Genomic DNA, 15,393 nt, shown 5'->3' on the forward strand with positions numbered 1-15,393 from the left:
ATCTCGAGTACTTCGACGTTAGGGGTGTAAGCGCTCCAATGGATGTTGAGGATGGAGCGGAGACAACGCTGGTGGAAGCGTTCTAGGAGCCGTAGGTGGTGCCGGTAGATGACCCAAGATTCGGAGCCGAACAGGAGTGTGGGTATGACAACGGCTCTGTATACGCTTATCTTTGTGAGGTTTTTCAGTTGGTTGTTTTTCCAGACTCTTTTGTGTAGTCTTCCAAAGGCGCTATTTGCCTTGGCGAGTCTGTTGTCTATCTCATTATGTATGGAAAGAGCCCCAGTGCTGATTCCCTTACTTGTGTTGTAGATGTCCTGTCGGCGAGGTGCGAATATGAGGTGTGGAGGGTTGGAGAGAGAGGGGAAAATATGGTTTCATTTTGTTCATGGCTATAATTATATTTGTAAATATCTGAATATGCAAAATGAGTTTGAAAAATTATAAATAGAATATTTAAAAAAGACTCGAATCTTACTTTGGTCAGAAGAGTAGGAAAACGAGAGCTGATGGCGTAAAGATGGGTGTACAGAGTCTCATGTAATAGCGAGACAGAGGCGACGTGCAGGCACAACAGATGAGTCCTTGTTGGGAGGGTATTACAGGGCCCAATGTAGTCAGTGGGAATTAGAGGGACAAAGTTGCCAGGAGACCACTGCAGCTGGAGGTCAAATGAGGTCATAGTTGGGGATTTTAACTATCGAAGGGTTAACCAGGAATGTTATGGTGTGAAAGGTTTAGAAGGGGTGGAATTTGTGAAATGTGTTCAGGAAGGTTTCTTCCTGCGATATGTAGAGGGTCCCATACAGGAGAGGGCAATACTCATCACGGGAAATTGGGAAGGACAAGTGAATGAAGTGTTCATGGATGACCCTTTGAGGATCAGTGATGATTGTTCCACTAGGTTTAAAATAGTTATGGTGAGAGACAGGGTGGGTCCATGAGTTAAAATGCAGAACTGGGGCAAGACCCATTTTGAAGATGTAAGACATGTTCATTGGAACAGGTTGCATGAAGGAAGAGGAATGTTTGAAAAGTGTCTTGACAAGAGTCGAGGACATGCACGTTCCTGTTAGAAAGGTCAGGGAAGCATGGATGATGAGGGGAAATCAGGCTCTCTTCACGAGCACAAAGGGGGATAGAACAGGTATAAACTGGTGGGTTGAAGTGTATATGGTTTGGACTGGACTCTGTGTGGCTGCGCAGGCTGTGGGAGCTGGAGATGAATCCAGACACTTGATGACTCTGGGCGGGGTGGGGGGGGACACACACTCTCTTTTACTTCTCTTTCTCTGACTGTAAGAGGAGCTTCAGGCAATCTCTGCCAATGGCAAATCTGTCCGCCTTATGGCAGATGAAAACGAGTTCTGTGTAACATTACACTCAATCACTTGACAATAAAGTGAATCTTAAATCTGAGAAAGATGCGATGACTGGGGAACTCAGGGTAGTGTCTTGAGAACAGTCATAATTATGGTTGAGGAGGTGTGGAAGGTCCTGATGCATATGAAAGAAGACAAATCTCCTGGGCCTGATCAGAGGTATCCATAAATATTGAGGGGGCTGGAGAGGGAAGTGCAGGTGCCCTGGCGGAGATTAATGTGTTGTCAATAAAGTATAGGTGAGGGCTAGAGAGGACGGGACGGTTGCAAATATGGTTCCGCTGTTTAAGAAAGGTGGGAGACAGAAAAAAAGGAAACTATAGGCCCATTAGTCTGACATCAGTGTTTGGGAAGACATTAGAGTCAATCCTCAAGGACGTGGTTATGAAATATCTGGAAATGCACGACAGGATAAGTCCTAGTCAGCATTGTTTTTTAAAGGGTAGATTCTGCCTGACCAACCTATTAGAGTTTTTTGAAGAAATCTCAGGTAGGATGGACAAAGGGGAAGCCGTGGATGTTGTATATTTGGATTTTCAAAAGGCTTTCGATAAGGTGCTGCATGTGAGGCTGATAAATAAGAAGAGGACCCATGGAATTACAGGGACAATATTAGACTGGATCGAGATGGCAGAGGCCGACAGCATCGAATCCACGCTGCTGAAGATCCAACTGCGCTGGGTAGGTCACGTCTCCAGGACCATCGCCTTCCCAAGATCGTGTTATATGGCGAGCTCTCCACTGGCCACCGAGACAGAGGTGCGCCAAAGAAGCTCTTGGTGCCTGCCACATTGACCATCGCCAGTGGGCTGATATCGCCTCAAACCGTGCATCTTGGCGCCTCACAGTTCGGCGGGCAGCAACCTCCTTTGAAGAAGACCGCAGAGCCCACCTCACTGTCAAAAGACAAAGGAGGAAAAACCCAACACCCAACCCCAACCAACCAATTTTCCCTTGCATCCGTGTCTGCCTGTCCCGCATCGGACTTGTCAGCCACAAACGAGCCTGCAGCTGACGTGGACATTACCCCTCCATAAATCTTCAACCGCGAAGCCAAGCCAAAGAAAAAAGAAAAAGAAAATTAGACTGGATAGAAAATTGGCTGATAGGCATGAAGCAAAGGGTTGAAATTAAGGGATTCCATTCAGGATGGCTGCCTGCAACAAGCGGTGTTCCGCAGGGGTCGGTCTTGGGGCCGCTGCTGTTTACAATTAATATTAACGATTTGGATTGTGGTTTTGTGGCCAAATTTTCAGATGAGACCAAGCTAGGTGGCAGAGCAGGAAATGTTGAAGAAACCGTAAAGATGCGGAAGGATGTTTCCCTGCAGAAGTTGACATGGAGGTATGAATTAGGTGGACTTCAATAACCACATTTTCAGAATTAGTATGAAGCAGCATAATTAAAATTTATCAATAGGATGTTTGATGTTGTTCAATCCCCACTATGGGGGAAGGTGGAGTTGGATCAGATACCTGAGGATAATGTGCGTCATTTTATATATAAATGGAATTCTTTGCTTTTGTAAAAGTATAAACTGCCTGTTTTAAGACATTTAATGGACAATTGGTATTGATCATAGGAACTAAAGGTAAAATTTCAGCTTAGACACCATTATATCAGAACAAGATAATTTATTTTTCTCTTAATAATCCCAATGAAAGATTGGGAAATGAAAGGTGTGAAGTTGGTGGAGGATTGTCTTGAAGCAGGTAGGTTTTTCTCTTATTGGACAGATAGAAATTTTGGATATCATCGAATTCTTTATTTGCTTATTATCAAGTTTGAGATTCATTGTTAGAAAATTTTGAATGAGATTTGGTGTAACCTGGTCAAACGAATTTTGAGATATTAATTGCTGATAAGGGAAAGAAAGGGTTTATTTCCGAAATGTATGCGTTATTACAGGAAAATGTAATGTATATAAAATGAAGTACAAATGGGAGAAGGATTTATCCATTACATTATCTTTGGAGGAATGGTCGAATATGTGTGTTGATAGTGTGACAAAATTAATTAATGTGAGATATAGTTTGGTTAATTATAACTTCTTACATCAGTTGTATTTAACTCCTGAAAAGTTGAAAAAATATGGATTTAGTTCTTCGGATTTGTGTTTTCAATGAGGAGAACAGACAGGAACTTTCTTAATTCAATATGGGCATGTACAAAAGTCAGACCTTTTTGGGGAAAAATTATTAAATTTTTGGAAGATTTATTTAAGATGGATTTGCAACTTGATCCATTAGTGTGTTTAATGGGTTATACTAATACATCGATGATGGATTTGTGATTGGATAAATCTCAAATTGCATTTATATGTTTAGGGCTGGCGGTAGCTAGAAAATGCATACCTGTTACATGGAAGAATGACGTTGAACTGAATATACAAAGATCGCACAATGAATTTCAATCGTGTCTTTATTTAGAGAAGATAACTTACAATTTGCAAAATAATTAACCTCTTTTTGTTGAAATATGGACTTTATATTTGAAATGTATGGGTTTGGATATAAAATAAATGAGTTTTTTTGTGATGTAAAGGGCTGGCCCACCAAGCAGCAATTGTTAAATACCTGATTTTTTTAGCTCTGACAGGGGGGGTGCTAGGTGGGGGGAGGGGGATGTAGGGATTTAGTTTTTATGATATTAGATATGGGGATAGTGCCGGAGGATTGGCGCATTGCGCATGTGGTTCCGTTATTTAAAAAGGGTTCAAGGAGGAAGCCTGGCAACTATCGGCCTGTAAGTTTGACGTCTGTGGTAGGTAAATTAATGGAGAAAATTCTTAGAGATAGTACTTATAAACATCTGGATAGACAGGGTCTGATCAGGAGCACTCAACATGGATTTGTGGGAGGAAGGTCATGTTTGACCAATCTGATTGAATTTTTTGAAGAGGTGACGAGGAATGTGGATGAGGGTAGCGCAGTGGATGTTGTCTATATGGACTTCAGTAAGGCCTTCGATAAGGTACCACATGGAAGGTTAGTTAAGAAGGTGCAGTCTTTAGGTATAAATTTTGAGATAGTCAAATGGATTGAACATTGGCTGAAAGGGAGAGGCCAGAGAGTGGTAGTGGATAATTGTCTGTCAGGTTGGAGGCCGGTGACCAGTGGTGTGCCTCAAGGATCTGTATTGGGCCCATTGTTGTTCGTTATATACATTAATGATCTAGATGATGGGGTGGTAAATTGGATTAGTAAATATGCAGACGATACTAAGATAGGTGGAATAGTGGATAATGAAGAAGGTTTTCACGGATTGCAGAGGGATTTGGGCTGCTTAGAAAAGTGGGCTGAAAAATGGCAGATGGAATTTAATGCTGATAAGTGTGAGGTGCTTCATTTTGGTAAGAAGAATCAGAACAGGACATACGTGGTAAATGGGAGAGCATTGAGGAATACAGAAGAGCAGAAAGATTTAGGAGTAACGGTACATCGTTCCCTGAAGGTAGAAACTCACGTGAATAGGGTGGTGAAGAAGGCTTTTAGTATGCTGGCCTTTATCAATCATTGCATGGAATATAGGAGTTGGGAGGTGATGTTGAGACTGTATAAGACGTTGGTGCGGCCTAATTTGGAGTTCTGTGTGCAGTTCTGGTCGCCTAATTATAGGAAGGATATAAACAGAGTGGAGAGAGTGCAGAGAAGGTTTACCAGAATGTTACCTGGGTTTAAGCATCTAGAGTATAGGGAGAGATTGGACAGATTGGGTCTTTATTCTTTGGAGCGTAGAAGGTTGAGAGGGGATTTGATAGAAGTATTTAAGATTATGAAAGGGATAGACAGAGTGGATGTGGATAGACTATTTCCGTTAAGAGGAGGAAAGATTAAAACAAGAGGGCATGAGTTAAGAATTAAGGGGCAGAGGTTTAGAGGTAACATGAGGGGGAACTTCTTTACTCAGAGAGTGGTAGACGTGTGGAATGAGCTTCCGGGAGAAATAGTGGCGGCGGAGTCAATTGTATTATTTAAGAAAAGGTTGGACAGGTATATGGATGAGAAGAAGATGGAGGGTTATGGGCATTGTGCAGGGAGGTGGGACTAGAAAGGGGTGTTTGGTTCGGTGCGGACTAGAAGGGCCTAATGGCCTGTTTCCGTGCTGTAAATTGTTATGTTATGTTATGAGTATGGGAGAATGAGAGGAGATCTCATAAAGACATTTTGTATTTTGAAAGGTTTAGATAGGGTGGATGTGGGTAAGATGTTTCCCTTGGTGAGTGAATCAAGGACGAAGGGGGTCATCATCTTAAAATTAGAAGTTATCCATTCAAAACAGAGATGAGGAAGAACTTCTTTAGTCAGAGGGTTGTGGATCTGTGGAACTCAAAGCCACATGCAGCGGTGGAGGCCAGATCACTGGGAGTATTTAAACAGGAAATTGATAAGCATCTAATTGGTCGGAGCATCAGGGGTTATGGGTTAAAGGCTGGCAATTGGAACTAGGTGTGAGTATAGTTCAGCTTAAGGTAGGTCATGGAAAAGACTTGATGAGCCAAGTGGCCTGCTTCTGTTCCTTTATCTTGTGATCTTGTGAGTGGAGGGTGGAAAATCTACTTCTGTTCAAGAAGGACTGCAGGGAAAAGCCTGGGAACTACAGGCCAAAGAGCCCAATGTCTGTGGCTGGGAGGTTACTGCAGAATATTCTGAGAGAGAAGATAAATCATGTCTGTGGATGGACAAGGACAGAATAAGGATGGTCAGCTTTTTGTAAGTGAGAGGTCGTGCTTCACAAATCTGACTGATTTTCTGAAGATGTGACTGAAGAGGTTGATGAGGGGAGAGGAATGATCTTATAAAGGAGTACAAAACCGTGAGAGGAAGAACTTGGGTGGACACAGAGTCTTTTGCCCAGACTGGGGGAAAATGGTAACCAGAGGACATAGGGTTAAAGCAAGAGGAGAGAGATTTACACAGAATGTGGTGGGTGTATAAGAAATAGGAGAAGGAGTCGGCCATCCGGCCCATCAAGCCTGCTCTGCCATTCAATGTGACCATGTCTGATCTATGGAATGGGCTTCCAGAGGAGGTGGTTGAGGCAGGTACTATTGCAATGGTGAAGAAAAAAATTGGACGCAAAAAAACATGGATAGGATATGGGGAAAACGCAGCCAGGTAGGACTAGTGTGGGTGGGACATTTTGGATGGCATGGGCAGGTTGGGCTGAAGGGCCTGTTTCCATGCTGTAGGACTCTGACATACAATAATTCTCAGCTTCACCAGCTAACAGAAAGGCAAATGGTACATTGGTCAGGGGAAGGAAGATTGTAGGAGGGGTTGATAGTAGTTGGTGAGACACTGAGGAGGAGAAACATCTGCAGCTAATGCTGTAGATCTCTGGAATTCTCTGGTCCAGGAGCTCAATCTGTTTTCCCACAGCTGGGAACAGGGTTTGTGAGGTGGGAAATGGAAGAGGCGAGGGTGGAGAGGGTGTTGGCCGGCACAATGGCACAGTTTTAAGGAGTTAAACAGTCCTGTTCTGCATCGATTTAAACCAGTGTTGACCAGTACAGTTTTGGGGAGTAACAATGACACTCAGTACCCCAGTCAACAGTCTCCGCACCACTGCACCAAATCCATCATAACAAGCCACAGACTTACCACACACTGGGAAACAGGACGAGGCTATTCAGCCCTTCAAGTCTGAACTATCATTCAATATGGTCATGGCTGAACCTCAGTCCCCTGTTCCTGCTTTCACTGCACACCCGTCCTTGATCCCTTGAGCCACAAGAGCCACATCCAACTCCTTTGCAAATAAATCGAATGAATTAGCCTCGACAACTTCCTATGGTAAGGAGTTCCACGTGAAGAGTTAATCAGGGATTGGACTCAAACACAATGGCACTTACCAGCCACTAATACAGGAGCCATCACGCCGATTGTGACGGGCGCTGTGTGATACACAAACGATTCTGACAAGAAGTGAATGAGTGCCAGAATGAAAGTCCAGAGAGTGATGTGATATAGCCTGTGGGTACAAACGGAAGCAATTAGTCCCCCCACACAGCATCCATAACCTAACTTGGATGCAGGGCAGTAGGGGGTCAGACACAGAGTGAAGGTCCCTCCACACCGTCCCATCCCACACTCCCTGGGTCGGACACAGAGTGAATCTCCCTCCACACCATCCCATCACACACTCCCGGGGTCAAACACAGAGTGAAGTTCCCTCCACACCGTCCCATCACACACTCCCTGGGTCGGACACAGAGTGAATCTCCCTCCACACCATCCCATCACACACTCCCGGGGTCAAACATAGAGTGAAGCTCCCTCCTCACCGTTCCAACACACACTCCCAGAGTCAGACACAGAGTGAAGCTCCCTCCGCACCATCCCATCACACACTCCCGGGGTCAGACACAGAGTGAAGCTCCCTTCGCACCGTCCCATCACACACTCCCGGGGTTGGACACAGAGTGAAGCTCCCTCCGCACTGTCCCATCAGACGCTCCCGGGGTCAGGCACAGAGTGAGGCTCCCTCCGCAGCATCCAATCACACACTCCCGGGGTCAGACACAGAGTGAAGCTCCCTCCGCACCGTCCCATCACACATTCCTGGGGTCAGACACAGAGTGAAGCTCCCTTCGCACCGTCCCATCACACACTCCCGGGGTTGGACACAGAGTGAAGCTCCCTCCGCACCGTCCCATCACACACTCCCGGGGTCGGACACAGAGTGAGGCTCCCTCCGCACCATCCCATCACACATTCCCGGGGTCAGTCACAGAGTGAAGCTCCCTCCGCACCGTCCCAACACATACTCCCAGGGTCAGACACAGAGTGAAGCTCCCTCCACACCTTCTCATCACACACTCCTGGGGTGAGACACAGAGTGAAGCTCCCTCCGCACTGTCCCATCACACACTCTTGGGGTCAGACACAGAGTGAAGCTCCCTCTGCACCGTCTCATCTCACACTCCCGGGGTCAGACACAGAGTGAAGCTCCCTCCGCACCGTCCCATCACACACTCTTGGGGTCAGACACAGAGTGAAGTTCCCTCCACACCGTCCATCACACACTCTTGGGGTCAGACACAGAGTGAAGCTCCCTCCACACTGTCCCATCACACACTCTTGGGGTCAGACACAGAGTGAAGCTCCCTCCGCACCATCCAATCACACACTCCTGGGGTCAGACACAGAATGAAGCTCCCTCCGCACCGTCCCATCACACACTCCCGGGGTCGGACACAGAGTGAGGCTCCCTCCGCACCATCCCATCACACACTCCTGGGGTCAGACACAGAATGAAGCTCCCTCCACACCGTCCATCACACTCCTGGGGTCAGACACAGAGTGAAGCTCCCTCTGCACCGTCCATCACACTCCTGGGGTCAGACACAGAGTGAAGCTCCCTCCACACCGTCCATCACACTCCTGGGGTCAGACACAGAGTGAAACTCCTCCACACTGACCCATTCTTTCTCCCCACTTTGGATTTTTCCACTCTCTCCCCACCCCCAACTTTGATTCCATCTGATCTTAATTTTACCACTATTGACACATTCATCAGATTCCAGTGCCTATGACCCACCATATCTGTATGATTCATCTTCCTCTCCTCACCCTCTGCCTCCCCCTCCCTCTGTCCAGGTCTGTCAGTCAACTGTGTCTGTCCATCAGTCTTCTCCTCCCCTGGACTCCCCCCACCTGACCCCATTACACCAGCTCTCTCCTCCACACTCTCAGTCCTGATGAAGGCTTCTGGCCCAACATGTTGACCATTTATTTCTCCCATGGACACTGCAAGAGCCCTCTTGCATATTGTGGGTCGTTCCTGATTCCAGCGTCTCCTGTGTGTCTGCTATCTGTATAAGTGGGGAGTGAGGGGAAAAGAGATGGGTTGCCTTTGTCCTCGCCCGAGGAGGGATGAGATCAGCACTGACCCCTGTGGCACACCTTTGGTCACAGGCCTGCAGTCAGAGGGACATCCCTCCCACCAGCACTTTCTGCCAAGTTTCAACAACCAACATTGGAACCAATTAACCACCGACCACTGCCTTAATGTTCAGGACCAGCCTTTCATGCAAGACCTTATAAAATGCCTTATTAAAGTCCGTCTCATGCCCTGCTTTAATTAGTCTTCAATTTTACCTCCTCAAAATCTCAATTAAATGAGTGAGACAAAATCTTTTCTGCACAAAGCCATGGTGAGGATCCCTGATCAGCCCCTGGCCTTCCAGGCAAACATAAATCCGGTCCCTGAGGATTTTCTCCAATAATGTCCCTACCATAACACAACTCATTGGCCTGTAGTTGATTGGCTTATTCCTGCTGCTCTTCTGAAAGGAGGAAATAACCTCATTGATAGACTTGAACCCCAAGATCCCTTTGTTCCTCAGCTAACCTCTGGTGTCTCACCACAGCTAACAAGGATACATTGCTCTCTCAGGGCTTCAGCTCTCTCTTCCCTTGTTTCCCACAGCCTTCTGCTGTAGTTGCTGTCCAGCTCTGACCATCCCACAGGTACCTACGTCCTGTTTTGAATGTCCACGGCACAGGTGCACCGAATGATGGAGGACAACAGAGTCCAAATCCCAAATGTTCTGGCTTGGAGCCCATTCACTGTGTACAAAAAAAAAACCACAACATTGGGTAAGGACTTAGAGAATGAAGTATTGAAGCATCAGCAGGAACAAAGAGAGGGAAGTGAATGTAACATCTCCAGCAGAGTCATGCTCTGACTACAGGGACAGGAGGAGGCATAGTCCAAGCCCCCATTCAGTGCACCATCCACCTCTGGGCCTTTAGAACGCTCCCTCCTACTCAGCCCCTCTTTCCAATCAGCACAAGAACCTGACTGAGTAGTGCAGCACTGAAACAGGCCTCTCATCCCACCATGTCTATCCTAACCTCTTTGCCCATCCGCACTCATCCCATTAGGACCTTTCCTTCTGTGCTTTGCCTCTTCAAGTATTCTCTTGGGTGTGCTGAGTGGATTTGACCCTACCACCACCTGCAGCAGCAAGTTCCAGAGACCCCGGTAATAATCCCCCCATTCAAAAAAATTATCCCTCAAATCCTCTTTAAACTCTTCACCTTAAACATCGCTCCTATTGTTTATGACACCCCAATCATAGGAAAAAGACTATCTACCTGGGAGTCCTCATGCAGGATACCCTGAAGGTTAACCACCAAGTGAGAGGAGTCACGTGATGGAGTAGTGGACGGTCGGGAAAACCAGCCCTCTCCAGGAAAATAGGAAAAAAAGTTAGGAAAAAGCAAAGCATAACAAAAGTAGAGTACAAGAAATAGAAGATAAAGATACAGAGAAGAGAAAGAAGATGGCTTCCAAGAAGGAGAAAGTAAGAACAGCTGGAAAAAAATGAAGCAAAAAAAGTTGCCGGAGAAGAAGGAAGAAGGCCTTACCTGCAGGAAGGAACAGGACGCTGTGGTGACGAGGAGCGCCCGACATTCGAGGTCAGTACCTGCCCTACAGAGTCGCGACCCACCAGCCGGTGCACTACAAAAATGGCTCTCGGAGCCAAACAAAAGTTCGCAATCAAAGGGGAAAGAGGACACTGGCGGGAGGGGGGCTCAGCAGAGGAGTGGGCTGTCACAGACCGAGCAGCTGAGAGACACCCGACACCAGGGCTCTCAGCTGGAGGATAAGGAAGACAGCAGAAGAGGGTGTGGCGAAACAGACGTGGAAGACAGACGGAGGGAAGATCGACAAGAAGACCAACATCAAGAAGCACATCAGACAAGCAGCCCAGGAGGGGAGGACCAGCAACAAGAGGCCCGACAAAGAGATATAAGCAGCTCATCAGGAAAAACAGAAGAGACACAGACACAAAGAAGAGAAGAAAAAGACACAAACATAGGTACAGACACAGAAGAAGAGGAAGAAAAAGACCAAGATCTTCACAGAGAAATAGAAGGTAAAACTGATGAACAGAATATAGATAAAGTCTTTCATGAAGAACAAATGAGATCACTAAAAGAATGGTTGTCATTGGAGTTTAATGCAATTAAAATGAAAATGAAAAGAACAGAAGATAAAATACAAAGGTTAGAACTGGTCATGACAGAAATAGGGAAAAGAGTAGAGAATGTGGAAGAGCGGGAAACGGCTGTAGAAATGGAAGTGAATGGCGAGAAAAATTGGAAGAAAGTGACATAAAAATTAAAGAGACACAAGAGTTGTTATCTCAGAAAATTGATATGTTGGAAAATTATAGTAGGCGAAACAACATAAAAATAGTGGGCCTGAAGGAGGGTGAAGAAGGCACAGACATGAAGGAATTTATAAAAGGATGGATCCCGAAGGTCCTGGGAATGACAGAAAGGCAGGAAGGAAAGGAAATAGAAAGGGCACACAGAACACTAGCTCCGAAACCGCAGACACATCAAAAACCAAGATCCATCTTAGTAAAATTTTTGAGACACACGGCAAGAGAAAATATACTGGAACGGGCAAGGAATAAAATTAGAGAAGATAATAAACTATTGGAATACAAGGGTCAAAAAATATTTTTTTACCCAGACATAAGTTTTGAACTCCTAAAGAGGAGGAAGGAATTTAATACAGCGAAATCAACTTTATGGAAAAAAGGTTACAAATTCATATTAAGACATCCAGCCATGCTTAAAATATTTATACCCAGGGAGCAAAACAGACTGTTCTCGGATCCAGAGAAAGCGCAAGAATTCGCAGAACTTTTGCAGGACAGGAGAAGAGATGCAGAGATGTAACAAGAATGAAGAATGGTGATAAAGTATAAATAAAGATGTAAAAACAATGTATATGCAAAGAAATAGAGGGAAAAGAGAAGGAAATGAAGGGACTAAGGGGGAAAAAAAAGAGAGTTTTGTTATACGTTTTTTCTGGAGAGGGCTGGGTAGAGGGGGAATAACAGTCACTGCAAAATCAGTTGACGCTGCAAACAAGATCACAAGCCAAATGAAAAGGGGAGTTGTGGTTGCCCGGCAAGGGGTATGGGGCAACTGAGAGAGGGGGGGGGGGAACTTTTGGGGTTAAGGTATTAATGGATGTGGGATCTGCGGGGCTACTTTATGTCTTAAATATGTTTTCGTATATTAAGTGTGATAAGAGAAAACTAAGAGATGAAAATGGGGAAAAGGGGGGTGGAGGTGGCAAAGAGGTAGAAAACAGATGTATGCATATATCTATAAACATTAATGGAATACATAACCAAATTAAAAGGAAGAGGCTACTAAATTTATTAAAGAAAGAAAAAATAGATATAGCATTTGTGCAGGAAATGCATTTAAGTGAAGTGGAACATAACAAACTAAGGAGAGACTGGGTAGGACACGTAACGGTAGCATCCTATAATTCGAAAGCTAGATGTGTAGCCATACTAGTTAACAAAAATGTACCAATCAAAATAGAGGAGGAAATAATATATCCGGCAGGGAGGTATATAATGATAAAGTGTCAGATATACTCAGAATTTTGGAATTTGTTCAATATATACGCACCTAATGAGGAGGTTATGTAGGATATTTTTTTCAAGATTGCAGACACACAAGGAAATATATTGATAGGAGGGGATTTTAACCTTAATTTGGATCCAATGTTGGATAAAACTGGACAAGAGACAAGTAAAAAGAATAAAGTAGCCAAATTTATGGTTAAATCAATGCAGGAAATGAAACTTATGGATATATGGAGGAGGCAACAGCCAAGAGAGAAGAAATTTTCATATTATTAGAGTAGGCGCAAAACTTACTCAAGGATGGAGGTTAAACTCCATGCTACTTAAAAGACAAGAATTTAGGGAGTTTATTGAACGCCAAATTAAAACATATTTTGAAATATACACAGGATCAGTGAAAGACAAATTTATATTATGGGACGCAATGAAAGCCTTCATTAGAGAGCAGATAATAAGTTCTGTGACTAAGATGAAAAAGGTCTACAATCGGGAAATAGAGTAGATGGAAAGGGAGATAGTAAGTACAGAAAATGAATTAGTAAAAAAGGATGATATAACGAAAAGGGGAGAATTGGCGGACAAAAAAATTAAATATGAAACATTACAAACGTACAAGGTGGAGAAGAACATAATGAAAACAAAGCAAAAGTATTACAAACTAGGAAAAAAACACATAAAATATTAGCCTGGCAACTTAAAAAAGAACAAGCTAAAAAAACTGTATTGGCATCAAGGAAAAAGGACAAACAAATTATATATCATCCAACGGAGATTAATTAAAATTTTAAGGACAATTGTATCAAACTGAGAACGAAGGGAAAGATGATAAAATAGAGGAATTTTTAGCTAAAATTGAACTGCCGAAATTGCAAGAAGAACAAAACAAACTAATAAAACCATTTGAAATAGAAGAAGTACAGGATATATTAAAAAAGCTGCCGAACAATAAAACACCTGGAGAGGATGGATTCCCAATAGAATTTTATAAAACATTTAAAGACTTATTAATTCCTCCTCTCCTGGAAGTAATGAACCAGGTAGAAGAAACACAAAACTTGCCAAATTCATGTAAAACAGCAATAATTACAGTAATACCAAAGACGGGGAAGGATCCACTAACACCAGCATCATATAGACGAACATCTCTACTTAACTCAGATCATAAGACAATAGCGAAATTATAAGCAAACAGATTGGCCGATGGTGTACCAAAAATAGTAAAACAAGATCAAACTGGATTTATTAATCTGTAAATTTATTAATCTAATTCATGCAGTTCAAGGAAATAAGAAACCAACAGTGGCTGTTGCTCGAGACGCAGAAAAAGCCTTTGACAGAGTAGAGTGGAATTACTTATTTAAAGTAGTACAGAAGTTCAATCTACCAGAAAAATATATAAATTGGATTAAAGGATTGTATAATGGACCGTTGGCGAAGGTAACAGTAAATGAACATGTATCGAGTCACTTTAAATTAAGTAGGTCAACTAGACAGGAGCGGCTCAGTGAGTGAGCAGGGCTATTGAAGGAGCTCCCTGTGTGGTAAGGTGTCCTTTTTGGTTTGTCTTTTAGTATTATTTGTTTAGTATTTCTTTTAAATAACCTATATATATTAAGAAAGGAGGTAATGGAGTCAGCTGGTCCAATTGTGGGATGTGGGGAGTCGGAGACAGCACAGCTGTTCCTCATGACTACACCTGCAAAAGGTGCATCCAATTGCAACTCATGAGCGACTGTGTTAGGGAGCTTGAGTTGCAATTGGATGAACTAAGGATCATAAGGGAAGCAGAGGCAGTGATAGAGAGAAGTTACAGGGAGACAGTCACCCCTAGAAGACAGGAGTCAGGGAATTGGGTGACTGTAAGGAAAGGAGGGAGAGTGCCAGTGCAGAGTACCCCTGTGGAAGTGCCCCTCAGCAACATGTATTCAGCATTGGATACTGCTGGGGGGAACAGCCTATCAGGTACGAGTCGTGGGGGTCAGGTCTCTGGCACAGGGGCTGCCCCTGAGGCTCAGAAGGGAAGGAGGGATAAGAGCAGGGTAATTGTGGATGGGGACTCACTTGTCAGAGGGACAGATGGGAGGTTTGTGGACGAGATCGGGGATCCAGTTTGGTCTGTTGCCTCCCTGGTGCTAGGGTCCAGGATGTCTCTGATCGAGTTCACAGAATTCTGCAAGGGGAAGGTGAGCAGCCAGAAGTCTTGGTCCATGTGAGGACCAATGACTTGGTTAGATGTGGGGATGAGGTCCTGAAACAGGAATACATAGAATTAGGCAGGAAGTTAAAAAACAGGAGCTCCAAGGTAGTAATCTCTGGATTGCTGCCGGTGCCATGCGCTAGTGAGGGTAGAAATAGGAGGGTGTGGAGGATGAATGCGTGGCTAAAGAGCTGGTGCAGGGGGCAGGGGATAAGATTTTTGGATCATTGGGATCTCTTCTGGGGAAGGTCGGACCTGTACAAAAGGGACGGACTCCACTTGAACTGGAGGGGGACCAATATCCTGGCAAGCAGATTTGCTAGAGCTGTAGGGGAGGGTTTAAGTTAGTTTGGCAGGGGGGTGGGGAGCAGAGTTTGCAAGCAATGTCTAGAGTGCATGGCCAC

General features: G+C 44.5%; 1 protein-coding gene across 3 annotated transcripts in view; it reads right to left on the minus strand.

Moving 5' to 3' along the window:
* erg28 (ergosterol biosynthesis 28 homolog) overlaps positions 1-15,393 on the minus strand; it is a 32,254-nt gene that overhangs the window by 3,749 nt on the left and 13,112 nt on the right. For all 3 annotated transcript variants that reach the window (XM_069915862.1, XM_069915864.1, XM_069915863.1), the window contains exons 3-4: positions 9,865-9,955; positions 7,237-7,355 (exon numbers count right to left, since the gene is read on the minus strand). In XM_069915862.1, coding sequence (XP_069771963.1) covers positions 7,237-7,355; positions 9,865-9,955 — 210 coding nt within the window. The remainder of the gene's footprint in view (positions 1-7,236; positions 7,356-9,864; positions 9,956-15,393) is intronic.

This window comes from Narcine bancroftii, chromosome 2 (assembly GCF_036971445.1).
Source record: "Narcine bancroftii isolate sNarBan1 chromosome 2, sNarBan1.hap1, whole genome shotgun sequence".
NCBI lineage: Eukaryota > Metazoa > Chordata > Chondrichthyes > Torpediniformes > Narcinidae > Narcine > Narcine bancroftii.